The sequence below is a fragment of the Parasteatoda tepidariorum genome, chromosome 5 (genome assembly GCF_982258835.1).
Source record: "Parasteatoda tepidariorum strain Cologne lab strain chromosome 5, Ptep-v5.0, whole genome shotgun sequence".
Taxonomy (NCBI): Eukaryota; Metazoa; Arthropoda; class Arachnida; order Araneae; family Theridiidae; genus Parasteatoda; species Parasteatoda tepidariorum.
In genome coordinates, this window is record NC_141759.1 from 110,409,718 (window position 1) to 110,427,836 (window position 18,119).

Here is an 18,119-nt window from a genome sequence, read left to right on the forward strand (position 1 = left end):
ATAGTTATTTGATATTTTAGTATCTGCTGAGAGAAACATTAATTTTCGGAGTACCGGTTTAATGGGCAGTGACACTTGACCTTAAAAAACATCGATGTAGGGCATACCGGGCAAATGTATATCGAGCAGTGGCACTTAACTAGACCTAGTATATATTTCGGACATTTACCAAAGCAACTATGTGATTGTCAACATTCACCAGTGGAATAGTCAACAACCAACAATTTCGGTCATTCACAGTAACGTTAAATAAAATTCTGCACAAGTTAGAAGTTTATTCATGTGTAATAAATTTTGTTTTATGCATGTTTGCCTATTCATTAACTGAATATTTTCTTCCACACAGGTTGTAAAAACTGCCGACAACATCGAAGTAACGGGTGAAGACTACAAGACCAGAATCACAATTAATGATGCACAAAGGAAGGATACTGGCCTTTACACAATACACGCTGAAAACGAAGTAGGAAAAGACGAGGCTCAAGTTGAATTTGTCGTTTTAGGTAACATATTCTATTGCATTAATTTATAAACTAGGGAGTGCTTTATTGCATTATGAAGAATTTCAAAAAATATAACGCAATATGTTTAAAGATTAATCAGAAGTAAATAGGTGAAACTTTTGATTAAAAAAACTTATTTTTCTACTATTTTTCTTTTATTTCATATCTTTGAGAGTTACAAAAACGGTAGTAAAATATATTTATGCGTAGTTTAAATTTTCTATTTTTATTTAAAGTAACAATCTATTAACTATAGTTGGTTCACCAGGAGTTGGCACTTGGCTCTACCTCTTCTGACGCAGAGTTCATTTCAACGCGGGAATAAAGAGGAGAGATATCTCCGCTCTTGAAATTGAGACAACCCTTAATGCTCCCCAAACACAGTGAATTTTTTTTGGTCACGCTTTATCATCTGCTATTATACCTTTCGTTTCTCAAGCTTATTAAATATATATTTTAAATTGAAAAACTGCTGTTTATCCCAACAAAATGTCTCAAAGAGGAAAAACTATGCAATCAAAAGAGAGAAATATCATCAAATTTATGAAATATTTAATGTTGAAAAAAATGCACATAAAGATTGCAAAATAATTATTTTTGTCATACGATTGCCAAATAGCGACCCTTTTCAGGATGGTTCGCATCCTTCTCCCAAAAATAGCGAAATAGTATCGTTGGGCACCATGTGATGAAGGCGGAGCAAAGTGCCGACTCCTGGTGTACGATTTATATCTAATAATTAAACTAATTGTGCCTGCTCTCGACACTCATTCTTAAAAGATCGTTTACTCAGTTAATGCAGAACACAGTCATAAACGGTAGATAGAGGTGCTTAATGTCTCCACAATGAACATTGAAATTTCATCTAAGGTTCTAACTAGGAATTTTTGTACCTCAGTTCGCTTGTTCATTTACGAATTTGGTTAATGAGTTCAATTATATTTCAGCTGCTCCCAGCAGACCGACGGGTCCACTAAAGGTGAGTGACGTCACAGCCAAGGGTTGCAAGTTGAAATGGTCCAAACCTGAGGATGACGGCGGCAAACCCATAGCTGGATATGCCGTAGAAAAACTTGACACGTCGACCGGAAACTGGGTGCCTGTAGGGAAAACAGACGTTCCAGAGATGGACATCACAGGACTGACTCCAGGAAGGGAATACCAGTTCCGTGTGAAAGCGATAAATCCCGAAGGAGAATCGGAGCCTTTAGTGACTGACAGAGCTACGCTTGCAAAGAACCCATACGGTATGGCTTCAATATGTTTTATGAACTCTGCTACAGTATCATAAACACGTTGATATCCAATTTGATACTTTTGATGGTTTTCCATTGATGGATTAACGTAATCTTGATGGTAACCATCAATAATAACAACATAAGTAACCATTACCCCAATGTAGGTATTCGGACGGATTTATGATGGTCCAACATAAGAATGGCAACTTGTTTTGATGGTTTGTTCATGTTGAACCGTCAGAAATTTCCATCATAGTTTCTTAGAAGTCAAATGTTGAAATGATCATGAACCACCATCATGAAAATGTAGGTATTAGGACTGAACTATGATGAACCAACATAAAAAAAACCAAATTGTTTTGATGGTATTTTCCTGCTGAACTAACAAAAATTTCCATCAAGCCATCAAGGTCCATGAGAATCAAACTTCTCTTAATGGTTAACAATCATAGTATTAAACTAGCATTTTTCTTCATGGAATGTTGGAAGTTTGTTGGCATATCAAAAATCCTGAACACATAATGGTAAGTATTGGATGATGATGACCATCAAATGATGTTGGACCATCATGAATAGCACTGAAACCATCAGAAGCCTAAAAAATCTTTTGATGCAACCATCAAAAATTTTGTCTTGGGTACTAATCCTCAATCATGTGTTATGTATAACACTTAATATGTTTGTTGTATGCAATTGACGTACAACTATACATTACATTAATGTATCTCATACGTGTTACAGTATCACGCTTGTTACATTAATGCGTTTCTTATATTTTGTGGAATGATATACGTTATATTAATGTATTCCATGTACGTTGCGGTACTATGCATGCAGATTCTTATTTTTACTTTCTTATTTTTTATAGTATGCCCATTTGATTAATGTTTAAAATTGTTGTCAAAAATACTCCCTTAAAAATAGGTTAATGTGTTTCAGGTATGCTACGGTATAATACTCATTAAATTATTGTGTTTAATACAGTTGTTTAATGCACTCTCGCATGTTTAGCTCTTATATTTGGCGAGTCTGTAATTTTTCAGCTACTTTTCGTTTTTTTTTTTACTATTTACTTATTCATTTCGCCCCCCCCAAGAAATCATATGAATTTTGACTAAAAAACCGGTTTTCAAACGAAGAATTTGACTAAACTTCTTCATCTTCATTCTGACAGTTCCCAAATATATTTTAATTTGATTTTAAAAGCTTTTGCACTAGGTCTTTGAAAAGGTTCTATTCTTAACTGAGAATGTACTCTTGAGTTAATCTATGTGCAGATGGACCCTCAAGCGGGTGTAGGTAAAAGATTCCTAAATTTGACAAAATATTTACTTGCACAATTATCACAAAATGGTTTTGTCATTATAGTAGAAAATTCCGTTAACTGTTTTTGCTTGGTACAATAAATGGACCAGAATGGCTCTTATCACTCTAATCAACGTAGGGAAAAGATTAATTTCAAATTCTTCCCTGAGTATCCCGAGTCAACTCGGGTACGTATTATATTGCAAATATTCGTCATCCCGAGAATACTCGGGCTTATCCTGAATGTGTCAGTACGTTTTGTTTTATCACGTTTTTACTCGTTCGGAAACAAAAAATGTGTGATTGAAAGTGTGCCAAGTTTTATTTAGGAGCTTTGCTGTGGGACTGCACACGTGTTATGTGCGATTGTACATACGAAGGTTGCTGAATTTACACAGCAATAAGAGTAAAAAAAATGATGTATTCCTTCACTGAAGTTTGAAAAGTATCACTTTATGTTGTCCCTTGTTTTAGAATTGTCATACAAAGACTAATACTCAACTTTTTTCATTTGCCCGAAATAACTCGGGATAGTAAACTGATTTTTAAATTAAATATTTCTTACAAATTCAAACCTCAGCTTAAAACGTGTGCATTATGTTTTGTTTCAGTTCCCTGTATTTATTAATAAAATAAAAAAAATATGTTGATTTTGTGCATTTGTTATTAAAAATAATAGATAAGGAAAGCGGTTTTAAATATCCATTTTCGTCAAAGCACAAGACACATATCGCATCGGTGTATTTCATGTTCTATTGCAGACGAACCAGGTGCACCCGGTACTCCAGACATTGTTGACTGGGACGAGAATCACGTGGATCTCAAGTGGACTCCACCCAAGAATGATGGGGGAGCTCCCATCACTGGTTATATCGTTGAAAAGAAGGAGCGTTACGGATCTGGTTGGGAGCCTTGCCTCACAACCAGCAGTCCCAAACCGGAGGCAAAGGTGGAGGGATTGCAGTATGGCAACAATTATCAGTTTAGAGTGAAGGCCGTCAACAAAGCCGGACCCGGTGAACCCAGTGAGCCCACTAAATCTCATACTTCTAAGCCTAGATACCGTAAGTACTTTCTTTCTCGATGTATTTTAAACAATACCTTTAAATGTGCATTAGGTGTGGTTGGAAGTTGTATGGTATAATTGATTAATTGAAGATTGTGATGAAAATGACAGTTGAAGAAGAAAACTGGATCATAATTACAATAAAACTTATATTTAGTAGTATTTGTAGAGCTCGAGATGCAAATTATAATTTTATCCATAAAACTTTCTAAGTTAAAAAAATTTTGCATAATAATATTAATAAGGACTGGCCATGGGAGAAAAATTCCCCATGACCAGCCTAATCAAAAGTCAAATTAAAAAGTGATTGAATTGTTTCCAACGGACAGTTAGGAGTATGGAAAGAGATCCAAGATTGGTAATTTATCGAAAGATAGCTTAGCCAAAAATAAAACCGAACCCCCATAATCAATATTAGGTTTGAAAATACTTTGGCAATCACCAACAAGGCTGTGAGAATTAGTATAACCATGTAACTGCTGAAACATATTTGTGTTAAGAAATAAAGAACAAAGAGTTGTAAATAGATTTTTGTTTTCGATTAGGCGCGGCAGTGAATGAATGAGACAACATTAGTATTGAAATAAAAAGTTGATGGATAAGAAAAGAATAAAATATTCTATGTTCGCTTTTTATAAAAATTTAACCAACTGATTTAACTGAAATATAATTCGATTAATAATGATTACAAAAATAAGTTTAAGAAATTAAATTAAATTTAAAAGATAAGAAATATGCAATGCTTATTGTGGCACTACATATATCTTCGCTGGACACAGAAAAAAGTTTAATATTTTCTTCCTACTAGATTCATGAATCTCCCCCATGTTACTAAAATGTTAAGCATATTTCAGCATGACAGTGTAGAGATATGATAAATCGTGTGAGTCAGTTTTCAAAAAATTAAAGCCTGCAACTCAAACAAGTTAACAAAAGTCATCAAATCCTATTACACTGATAGGATTTCAATCCACACTAAGGATTAAAACTCGTTCCTGGTATTTTAAATGCTATTGCAGTTTTTTTTAATGAATTGTGAGTTACAGAACCGTTTCCAAAATGACCTTGACCTATATTTTTTAACATGGGTCTACAATGAAAGGTATCTAATTAGTTATTATCGTATTGGGTCTAATCTTCATTATCTTTGTCAAATCATTCCATAAAACAGATTATTAATTGAAGTAAATGTTTTGCAGAACCAAGTTTCTGAAAAAATTAGAAAAAGCTTTGTTGTCTAATGAATGAGTAGCCCAACAATACTTTTTAAAAATATTAGAATATTGATAAATAGTGAGGTGAGTTTAAAATATAAATGTAAGATAAAAATTTCTAATAAACAATTTACGGTCTTTCAGAGCAGTGCCACAAATCATGCATTTGTTTACTTTTTTTATAACACCATCACTTCTCTTGGCTCATATACTTTTTTCTAATGGTACCATTTGATAAAATAAATAGAAAACGAACGGTCGAACGTCGTAATCTATAAAGAATTTGATTTAGAACTTAACTTTCAGCTTCCTGAACAAAGTGCATGCAAAACTTGTATTTAAAATATACGTCCGTCCGCTTGGTAAGCAAACATACTAAATTACAGTTGAGCACTCACCAAATTTTTTATAATAATATACTTTAAATGTTATTTTTAAAAAAAAATGATTACTTTGAAAAAGTATTTATGTCCAATAATAGATCTTAACGGTATCATACGGGAAATATTCGGACGTCGGACAATTTTGTACATAGTTGAATGATTTCAACTGTTTTATTCCAAGAAACAACAACGATTGTGATGCAATCATCGGGGTTTGGGAGCGGCAGCCCCCTAGTTATATTAAAAATTATAATATAGTTTTAAATGAAACAATTTTTATCTTTTACAGTTGCTCCTAAAATTGTTCGTGACAATTTGCAACAAATTGTTGTTAAAGCTGGACAAAGTGTAAAATTGGATGTCGAAGTCATTGGTGAACCACCACCCACATGTACCTGGTCTTTTGGAGGAAAACCAGTAGAAATTGGTGACTCAATCAAAGTGGACAACGAAGAGTACATGACACACCTGAATATTAAAAATGGCGTCCGTAAACAGTCTGGAAAGTACAAATTAACAGCAGTAAACAGTTCGGGCAAGGACGAAGAAGATGTTGAAATCGTATTCTTAGGTAAGCTCTGCTTATAAGAGTATAAAATGTAGGCACACAATTCTTCTTAAATCAGTCAGCACACAAATATGAATATGGCGGGTACGGTTCAAATTTTGTTTTATGCACGAATAACACGAATCTTGACTTCAAGCAAACTATAATTTAGCATTATGTGGACAATCTCAAAAGCATTGTGTGGGCAATCTCAAAAGCATTGTGTGGGCAATCTCGAAAGCATTGTGTGGGCAATCTCGAAAGCATTGTGTGGGCAATCTCAAAAGCATTGTGTGGGCAATCTCGAAAGCATTGTGTGGGCAATCTCGAAAGCATTGTGTGGGCAATCTCGAAAGCATTGTGTGGGCAATCTCAAAAGCATTGTGTGGGCAATCTCAAAAGCATTGTGTGTGGAATCTCAAAAGCATTGTGTGGGCAATCTCAAAAGCATTATGTGGGCAATTTCGAAAGCATTATGTGGGCAATCTCAAAAGCGTTATGTGGCAATCTCAAAATTTATGCCTCTTTTTTTTAGAGGTACAAAAACCCTTTTCCTATATCAATCGTAAATCAGTTTCAAAATTGTTAATGAATAAATACCAAATCAGTCAAGACAATTTTGGTAACGTTGTGAATATTTTTGTTTGCTACTGTTATAACTCTGTATTTGTGTCCTTAAGAAAGCATTAAGACTCAAATTTCATGTTCTCTTCGGGTGAAATTGATTAAAGGGAGAAGCTGATGCCACAATAACGCAGACTGTAGAAAAGGAGAAGAAAGCTAAAAGACAACCAGCTCTGACTGTTGCGTTATTTTAAATTACCCCATCGATATAATGAGAGCATAAAACTCAAACAAATAATACTCCGCACCGCCACCCTCTCTTTTTTGTAATAGTTTCAAGGAAGCATTCTAGTTTTATCACCAAGTGACTACACTTTGTTCCCCAATGAAACAGAACGTTTTGAGAAGGGAAAAGGTGCGATCCAGAAGCATTTAAAAGAAAGGAAATCATCTTTCTAAGTTTCAGTCCGCACACTTTCTAAATTCTAAATCCTCACACTCTGTTACGAAATCAACAATTATTTTCTAAGCAACATTTCCTGTTTCCAACTTGCCACGAAATCCTTACAATGTTTGCTTAGCAAGATAAAAATTGTAGCGTCACTTTTTCATAAAATATACTATAAATCTCACTAAAAGTAAACTTATCCCATGACACTAAACTAAACTCATTAGAGCGACAGCTCATCGAGGGCCAAGGTCTGCAGTTTTCTTGACCTTTGGGCTCTTGGGTGCAATAGCAGTTATTCCGGTTGGGTCTTCAGCCGTACGTGGAAGCCTCAGTGTTTAGTTCCCAAGCATGTTTGGTACTCATTCTATCGACCCACTGGAGGGATGAAAGGCTGAGTCAATCGAACCAAGGACCTGTGGCACGACAGCGTGAAGCGCTACCATTCATCCACCGAGCTTAATCCCATGAAACTATAGCTATCTTTTATTATTTTCTCTAATTTTTATATTTATGTCTAAAAATGTCCTCTATTATTTCAGACAAGCCATCCAGGCCAGAAGGGCCCATCGAAGTGTCAGATGTGCACGCGGAAGGATGTAAACTGAAATGGAACAAACCGAAGGACGACGGTGGCACTCCCATTACAGGATACGTCCTGGAAAGAATGGATCCCACTACAGGCAGGTGGATACCAGCTGGAAGAGCAGACAAAGATACGACAGAGGCACCCATTACGGGCCTGGACCCGGGAAAGAAATATCAGTTTAGGGTGAAGGCAGTGAATGACGAAGGAGAATCAGATCCTTTAGAGACAGAACGGGCGACATTGGCTAAAAATCCATATGGTAATTCCTTTTTGTTCTTTTGCTTGATTTTAAAGGGATTGATGATTTGTTGAAGGTTCTGATTCATAATTTATAGAATTTGAGTAGATTAAATTTAAAGTTCATACATCGACTATAGGATACAAGGATTATATATTTTTTTAAAGATTGTTGGTAGCCAAATGTACTTGAATCTTATTCCGTTCCATAAATACTAAAACACTTGTTACAGTTAGTTGTAACTAAGGTAGGTACTTTATTTACGTCGCACTAGAGCTGCACAATAAACTATAAGACTCCGGGATGGTCTGGGAAACATTCCGGAGGATGATCCGAAGACACGCCACCGCAATTTTGATCCTGTGCAGAGGGGATGGCTCCGATACTATGGTAGTCCGACGACCTGCGCTCGAAGTCGAGCACTTTACGGTAGAACAGTTTAATGAGGCACCTCACACCCTCGGTCCCTACGTAGGCTGATCAAAGTGCTCATTCACATGCTTACTGACCGGCAGCCAGTGATGTTTGACTTTGGTGTTGTCCTGGGAACCGTGTCTTTACGCTCAGTCCACAGCGGGATTTGAATTGTTGAAAGCTTTAATTTATATTTCAGAGAATTTGAGTAGTATAAATTTAAAGTTCATGCATCCGCTATAGGATACGAGGATTATAACTTGCAATTTTTTTTTTCTCAAGCTTCCGCTTGGCAAAATTTAAAAACTCCCTTGCACTCCTTTCAACTAGTCATGTCAAAGCTTGGTATTTTAATTCGGTATAAATGGAATTTTTTTAAGATTGTTGTTAACCAAAAATACATTAAATCTTATCCCATTCCAAAAATACTAAAAAACTTGCAACAGTTGTAACTTAGTACCTCTAACCACTGATATCTGGATCATCCTCGAAAAAGTTATTTTGAATTAAAATTATAAATGATGTAAAGAAAAAAATAACAAGCAAACATTTTAGTGCAACTTTAAATATAAAAATTAAATTTCACGCGAAATGCGTAATAGTTTGCAGGTATGTTAATATTAAGGGGAGTTCATATTAACCTATTATTCTGATTAACTTTTTACGAAAGACTATTTATCTCATATTTCCAATTCGTATTTCAGATGAACCAGGTGCACCGGGTCTACCTGAAATCAAGGACTATGACACAGACTTCGTGGAACTTAAGTGGGAACCACCCATGAGGGATGGTGGAGCCCCCATTACAGGATACATTGTTGAAAAGAAAGATAAGTACAGTCCTGATTGGGTACCGGTGAAAGAAGTGGAAGGAAACATTCCAAAAGCTAAAGTAACGGGATTAAATGAGGGAGACAAATACGAATTCAGAGTGAGAGCTGTGAATAAGGCAGGACCTGGAGAACCCAGTCAATCGACTGCTCCACATCTATCCAAACCAAAGAACTGTAAGTTTCCATTCAAAAGTGTTCATTATGATTTAAATACAGGCCTTATTCAAGGAGAGAATGAAAACACATCATTGGAATTGCATGGAAAAACGTGCTGTAACGAATCAAGCTGCATAGATGAAACATTCGTTTTTTAGAAAACGCATTTATTTGACAACCACAAATAAACTAATTAAAATTAAAATAGCAGTAAGGGGTTAATCTTAACCTTGCAAAATAAAGGGTAGGTACTTTATTTACGTCGCACTAGAGCTGCACATTGGGCTATTGGCGATGGTCTGGGAAACATCCCTGAGGATGATCCGAAGACATCACAATTTTGATTCTCTGCAGAGGACATTTCTCCTCTACTTAGGTAACCTGACGACCTTTAGCAGTTTTCATCTTGGTAGAAAACTCTAGCCGTAAATTACATTTTTTGAAATCTATAACCTATTTAAGGGGCTTTAAAAACCCATATGTTAATTTTTTTTAGTATTGTATGTAGTTTTACCATTTTCATTCGAAGTTCTCCAAAAACGGATACAATGTGATGCCTGCAAGTGACGTAGTGTGGGTATCTCGATAATGATTGGTTGTTGAAACGGGCATTTGTTGACGTTAGCGCGTGTTCTTTCCATTCTATTTAGAGTAAGCTAAGCCAGTCATGTATCAATTCTCTTAATTGACTGACTCAATTCTTTCACTTTATATCTACACAGAGACTTAACACAAAGACTGGCACGAAGCCATACGGAACATAAACAAACTAATTATGCATCCAAGTTGCCAGGAACAGTAAACAAAAGTATATAAAATATATAAACAAATAATAAATCTAAGTTAAGAAGAAGTAGACGAAAAGCAATTATATGTCAACTAATTTGATGGTCGATACTGCTCTGTATTTAACGAATCATTAATTAATATTTTATAACATATTGGGATAGAGCCTTCCAATGAAGCGACCCGGGTTCGATCCTAGCGATAACAGGTCGATTCAAATTCCGCACCCTTTTCGCAAAGACCACAGTGCTGACGTAAAATATCATCAGTGGCAGACGAATCATGATTTAGAGTCTGTGGAAGGTTCTCGTGATCTTCCTCTCCATGTAACGCAAATGTGGGTCAGTTCCATCTAAAAGTTCTCAACGAAGGAAAATTTCTCCCAATACTTGATCCAGGAGTCCCCTTGTCTTCTGGATTGAATTAATAATTACAAGACTATGAAGTTGAACATCAGTAGTCGTAAACTCAAAAATTGGGTCAACTGTTCAACGACGTTTATAAAATAAAATAAAATATAACAGATGGAAGTCATTAAATATCGTAGTTTCTGAACATTAAAGTGTAAAAATCATTCAGTTGTTGGTAATTAATGGTTCCAGGGAGGAACCTTCGAATGCAAAGGGTAAAGAAATAAATCTTTGCTTCAAGTTTTAGGCACTCAAAATATGACTTTTTTGATTTTTCTTAGGTGAAAAACACCTTTTAGAAAATAATAACGTTTGTTATTTCATTTTTGCAGTGAAACCCCGAATTGACAGAACGAATCTCAAAGATATCGTGGTCAAAGCTGGACAGATGGTTAACTTCGATGTGGACGTAATTGGTGAACCACCCCCGAAGATCCAGTGGCACTTCGGACAGAGACGCATCGAGGATGGAGATGTGCATAATATAACAAATGTGGACTATAACACTAAATTCTGTTTGCCAAAAGCAACGAGAAAGGATACCGGAAAATACATCATAACCGCCACCAATCCTTCAGGAAGTGACGAAGCGGAAGTAGAAATAACAGTATTAGGTATGATCTCCATTATCTTTGTAGTTAACTGCAACTACAACTTTTTTACGATTTTAGTTAACTACAACTATTTTTGTTTAAATGTGGCGACTACAAACTACTTTCGAAATGTAGTCACCGATCTTTGCTCGAGAAATTAATTATCACCAATATTCAAATTGATTTTGAATAAAAAATTGACTTGGTTAATTATGAGCAGTTATTACGAATTCAGGTTTACTTGAAATAGTTTTTTTTTATTAAAATCTAAAGCACTTTTTACGAATTTGTTCTCCTAACTTTCAAACTCTTTGCTTTTCATGATAGCGATTTATGAAATGTTAGGAAATTATCAAATATTTGTGATTTGATAAAGTTTCATTTTGTCCGAAACACGCAATTTTCAGTGCAGATATGAAATATGAAAAATACGGACACTTTGCTATTTTTTTTTTAATTTTTTGAACTGCGCGATACTTTTAAAACTAATTTATTATTATAATATGTGCGTCATATTTTCTGAAAATACTCATATATAACTAGAAATAATCTAAGAATACATTTAATAAACTTTAATTTTGTCCGAAACACACAATTTTCAGCGCAGATATGAAATATGAAAAATACGGACACTTTGCTATTTTTTTTAAATTTTTTGAACTGCGCGATACTTTTAAAACTAATTTATTATTATAATATGTGCGTCATATTGTCTGAAAATACTCATATATAACTAGAAATAATCTAAGAATACATTTAATAAACTTTAATTTTGTCCGAAACACACAATTTTCAGTGCAGATATGAAATATGAAAAATACGGACACTTTGCTATTTTTTTAAATTTTTTGAACTGCGCGATACTTTTAAAACTAATTTATTATTATAATATGTGCGTCATATTGTCTGAAAATACTCATATATAACTAGAAATAATCTAAGAATACATTTAATAAACTTTAATTTTGTCCGAAACACACAATTTTCAGCGCAGATATGAAATATGAAAAATACGGACACTTTGCGATTTTTTTTAAATTTTTTGAACTGCGCGATACTTTTAAAACTAATTTATTATTATAATATGTGCGTCATATTGTCTGAAAATACTCATATATAACTAGAAATAATCTTAGAATATATTTAATAAACTTTAATTTAGTCCGAAACAAACAATTTTCAGCGCAGATATTAAATATATAAAATAATACGACAATTTGCGATTTTTTTTTAATTTTTTGAACTGCGTGATACTTTTAAAACTGGTTTATTATTAAAATATGTGCGTCTTATTGTCTGAAAATGCTCATATATAAAGAAAAAGAAAGTTTGTGTGGTTTTCATTCCCCATAGACGCAAACGCTGCTCGATTCATTGAAAAATTCTTTGAAAATTGTCCTGAAGTTTCCTTGTCTTTTGAATTGTAATGTAATTAAAATATAATTTTCACTATGAGAGTAAACATTAGGCGTGGCGCATCCACACGCTATGTATAAACAAGATAGAATTTAAACTAATATAATAAAATATAAATATAATATCATATAATGTAATAAATAAAATATAAGTTATGTTTACATGTGTAATAAAATATAAAGTACGTGGCTAAACATTAAATTATAAAATTATGATTTACAGACACCATAAAATTAAAAATATTGCAGAACGGCTGTTAAAATAACATATTTTATGAAGAGGTCTATTTTTACGATAAAATTATATGCTAATGACTCGCATCGATCACAGTGCTGACGCAAAAATATCCTCAATGGTAGATGTTAATGTTAGATGAATGGTAATGTTAGAAAATATATTTCCGTTTTTATGAAAATATATTTTGTGAAGGGTCTGTTTTTATGAAAATATACTTTGTGAAGGGTCCGTTAACGGACCCAAATTTCTTCTAAACATACCCTTGATATGAGGTGAACAGGGTTCTAATCCCAGCGATTGACGGGATAATGCCTAATTATCAACAAAAAAAGAAAAAATTTCCAGTTTTTTTCCGACAAATTTAGTTGCGCATTCCGCATCCGGCTTGCACCGACCACAGTGCTGACGTGAAATATCCTCACTGGTAGACGGATCATTGGTTAGAGCACCCTTGCCGTCAGGCTAACCACGGGATGTTTTCGTGGTTTTCTTCTCCATGTAACGCAAATGAGGGTTAGTTTCATCAAAAAAGTTCTCCACGAAGGCAAAATTTCTCCCAATCCTTGATCCAGGAGTTCCCTTTGTTTTCTGGATTGGGTTGAAAATGACAAGTCTACGGAGTTGAACATTAGTAGTCGTAAAAGACAAAAAACTGGGTCGGCTGTTCAACGACGGTTAACATGTGACGGGAACGATTTATACGAGAAAACCTAAACTGATTCATGTCTTCATTATTTCTGCAGGCAAGCCAATGAGGCCAAATGGTCCACTAGAAGTATCTGACGTTAAAAAAGAAGGTTGCACATTGAAGTGGAAGAAACCGGATGATGATGGGGGCACTCCCATTGAATATTACGAAATTGAGAAGATGGATACAGAGACAGGAATGTGGGTTCCTGCAGGCAGATCCACAGAACCCAAGTTCGACGTCAAGAATTTAGTTCCCGGAAAGAATTACAAGTTCAGAGTGAGGGCTGTCAACAAAGAAGGGGATTCAGATGAATTAACGGCAGATAAAGCTATCTGTGCAAAGAATCCTTTCGGTGAGTGTCAGTTTTATGTTACTATTAGGGGGGACCGGAGAGTAATGTCGTTTCGGTTCATTTGATAGATTTTATCAAGTTTTTATTTTTAATGAATAATGTATTTACCCCCGTTAGCAACAACCTTTCAATGCTGGATCGAAAAAAATGAATTGCTTTTTAAGAGACTAGCGAATATTTAATGCGTCGAAACGACATTATTTTCCGATCCCCCTACTATTAGAGTAGGAATTAGATGTCAATGGGTATGTTTGCGTTAACATTAATTGACTTATTAATGGGTGTGTTTACGTTAACATTCATTGATTTATTAATGGGTATGTTTATGTTAACATTCATTGTTGAAGCCGTGATGGCTCAGGAGATAAAGCGTTCACCGTCCATTGAGGTGAACCGGGTTCGAATCCCAGCTATAGAGTGGGTCGATGCGAATTCCGCATCCGGCTTGTACCACATGACGTAGAATATCCTCAGGTGTAAACGGATCATGGATTAAAATCCCCTTACCATCAGGCTAACCGTTGAAGGTTTTCCTCTCAATGTAACGTAAATGCTGGTTAGTTCCATCAAAAAAGCCTTACACGAAGGCAAATTTCTCTCAATACTTGATTCAAGAGTTTCCTAGTCTTCTGGATTGGGTTCAAAATGATAAGGCTACTGTATTAGCAGTCGGAAACACAAAAAATGGATCGGCTTTTCAACGAAAGTAATAAAATAAAACATTCATGGATGTTAATATGCTAAATAAAATCTGTTAAATCGAAGAAGAAGCCAGAATCCAACTACTAAGAACATTTCTCAATTATTACTATAAGTAAATCACTTTCGGTAGGGGATAATTATGGCTGTATCGGTTCTATAAATGAAAAAATAGTCCCATGATTCCATTAAAAGGACATTTATACATTATTACAGTGAATAAAAATATTTTTCCAACAAGTCATTTCATTGCCAACAGCTGCAATAAATGAGGATATTCTGCCAACGTGTCTTTGAGTTGTAATTTAAATTGTAATAATGATTTAATCTTTTTTCTAAGATATTGTACTATTAGCGTAGTGATGTGCATTGAGTGGACACGTTACTGTGAACGACCGATATTGTTGGTTGTTGACAACCACTAATGAGTCGTTGACAATCACATATTCGCTTTGGTAAATGTCCGAAATATATGCTACGTCTAGTGAAGTGCCACTGCCCGGTATGCCCTACATTAATGTTTTTTTAACATTAGAAAGACTGAAACTTAGTATATACCTATATTTCCCAAGAACAGTCAAAAATGACTGGATTCTGAAAGAATAATTAGGGTGTAAAAAAAATTGGCTTAAAAATATTAATATTTTTTTATGTTATTTGCAGTTATGTAACAAGTTTTTAGCAAATATTAACAATAAAAAAAATTATATCTTGTACAAAAAGTCATAAAATTCTAAGAAATTAAGTCATTACATACATTGTTTTTCTAAATGAAATTAAAAAGCAGTCAAAATGACTTCCTTGGGCAATCTAGTGTTAAGGTTAAGTGCCACTGTCCGTTATGCATTTAACCGGCACTCCAAACACTGATGTTTCTCCTAATCTATTCTTAGTAGATTATAAATTTTCGAATAAATATAATAATATCAAGAAATAAATTAATATCAAATCGGATATAACAAATATTTTGGACATTCACCAAAGCGACTATGTGATGGTTGACATTCACCAGTGAATGTCGACATTCTCCTGATTTCGGCTATTCACGGTAACAGATATATTACTTTGTTAGCTATCATTCAATCATTTAGAAATCACAATCAAATGTTTTCTATTCTTTGTTTATGTATTTAAGTTAATATGGTATTAACAAGCAATTAATAGCTATAGTTACAGGAATAGTGTGATTTTTATAGTTGCTAAGAAAGAAATTGAAGTTGACTAGAACAGGAAGCGAAAGTAGTTATCGATACAATAGCTGCCTGTTATATTGATAGTAATCGATTTTTTTTTCTTATTCATTTATCTTCTGGTTTCACATTAACCATAGTAATCTATACTTTTCAAACTAATTACATTTTTTTGCTCGCATTCTATTTATTTCATTGTAATCATTATTTTATAGAAATAAATAATAATATTTCTATTTTATATTCATAGAGTCTAATTGTAATCAATAATTATCAGATCTATTTGTTTCGTAAAGTTTTATTGTGATATATTTGTTTAACAGTAACCCTAGCAACCCTCATTGAATCAATAAGTGTTCAAATGGAATTGTCCACCCGATATTTCACTGATATTTTGCAACCTATATAAAATTGTCAGATTCACCCGATGTTTTATAATCATTATTCAGCCAATATTTGCCCTATATTGACCCTATATAGGCCTGTATTGATACCTCATAGGACCAACGTTGAAAAATTTAGACATCCCAATATGGGTCCCTCGGTGCATTGGATCCATACTGAGCCAATTTTGAGCTCAACTGGGGCCAAGGTATAATTGTTGCAAGGGGGTATCAATGGTTAATCTATTGATTTCTAAGTAAGCTATAGTATCTGTTTCATAGTATTGATCGGAATATTTCTTTCTGTGTAGATGAACCAGGCCAACCGGGTCGACCTGAACCTACTGACTGGGACAATGATCACGTGGATTTGAAATGGAAGGCACCTGAAAAAGACGGGGGAGCACCCATCACCGGTTACATCATCGAAAAGAAAAAGAAGGGCACTTACAAGTGGCACAAAGCGAAGGAGACGTCGGGTCCTGGCACTAGTGCAACAGTGCCAGAACTGGAGGAAAGAGAAGAATATGAATTCCGCGTCATAGCTGTCAATAAAGCTGGACCCGGTGAACCCAGTGAACCATCTAGATCAGTCATTGCTAAACCCAGATCACGTGAGTATCCTCCATGTTTACAATTAATAGGGAGATTTCGCGCTTTCACGTTATCTTCCGTCATTCTAGCTAACGTAAAAGTGACGTCAGTCTAGCTCAGTGTATCCCAAATTGTGGTACGCGTACCCTCAGGAGTACGGGAACAGTTTAGCGGGGGTACGCGTTTTTATCGGATAACTAACGAAAGTTTCCAAAAAATAATTATTTAAAAACAAAGCTAGCCATGAAAATTTACGATGACGTATTTTTCTATTGGCTATTTTTTGCAGAGTTAAAAGTTAATAATGAGTGATGTCAGCAGCCAGTTGTGATTTTTAACTTTTGGGCAATTTTTTTATAGTAAAGGTTTGTAATAAATTCTTCTTATTTTGATTATTTTTATAAAGAATCTAACATAGAATATGAATCGCTGGTTAGTATCTGGAAAACTTTGCACTAAAAAGGAAAAATAAACATATTTTTAAAAAAATGCATTCATTTTTTTTATTGGTGATACAGAGTCACGAAAAATTTAAAAAGGGAACACAAAAGACATACGTTTGGGAAACACTGGTTTAGCAAACGTTAGTCTAGCTAACGTTCGTCAGTCTAGTTCCGTCAGCTAGCTTCCATAAAGTAAACTAAGGCTCCTATAATATCAGAGCTGACCTATCAAGCAATATCGGAGCAAACAAGTTCGCAAGTTAACGTTATGTTAGTTTTAGTTATGTTATTACAGAGATGCCAACTGCTCCGGACACGCCAAAATAATTTAAAAAACGGTAAATAACTACAAAGTAAATTTTGCAAATAGTTGACAGTATTTGCTTGCTTTTAAAAATTTAAAGCATGCAATAAGTACTATAAAGTGGTTAATTATAATAAGCCTACGCATTGTTTAGAAGTAGTGGTGGATTAAAATCTACTAAATCGAACTTATTAAACCAAGAATTACAATTAATAAACTACCACTTGAAAATATTTATTCGCTGTGCTTATGTTAGCTCTTTGCTCCAACAATAAATGATAAGTCGACCTGTCTAATTCAAGGGCTCTAAAGTTAACCATTGAGGGAAGCAACTGCGCATGCTCGCATTACGTGATGTTAGCGTGATTTACACCTCAAAGACAAAGCTACAAGCACGCTATTTATAGCTGTTAAATGTTTTCAGTTTAAGCCTAACTTCGAACTAAAAAAATGGAAATGGAATGCGAATTTGACGAAACGTATTGATGGAATTTAGTAACGAATCATGCGATCTTACAATAAT

At 34.5% G+C, this 18,119-nt stretch overlaps 1 protein-coding gene across 1 annotated transcript in view; it reads left to right on the forward strand.

Moving 5' to 3' along the window:
* LOC107453137 (projectin protein bent) overlaps positions 1-18,119 on the forward strand; it is a 307,623-nt gene that overhangs the window by 132,906 nt on the left and 156,598 nt on the right. The window contains exons 46-54 of the mRNA XM_087164780.1: positions 347-503; positions 1,451-1,750; positions 3,808-4,110; positions 5,999-6,280; positions 7,811-8,116; positions 9,214-9,516; positions 11,027-11,308; positions 13,684-13,983; positions 16,567-16,869. Coding sequence (XP_087020906.1) covers positions 347-503; positions 1,451-1,750; positions 3,808-4,110; positions 5,999-6,280; positions 7,811-8,116; positions 9,214-9,516; positions 11,027-11,308; positions 13,684-13,983; positions 16,567-16,869 — 2,536 coding nt within the window. The remainder of the gene's footprint in view (positions 1-346; positions 504-1,450; positions 1,751-3,807; positions 4,111-5,998; positions 6,281-7,810; positions 8,117-9,213; positions 9,517-11,026; positions 11,309-13,683; positions 13,984-16,566; positions 16,870-18,119) is intronic.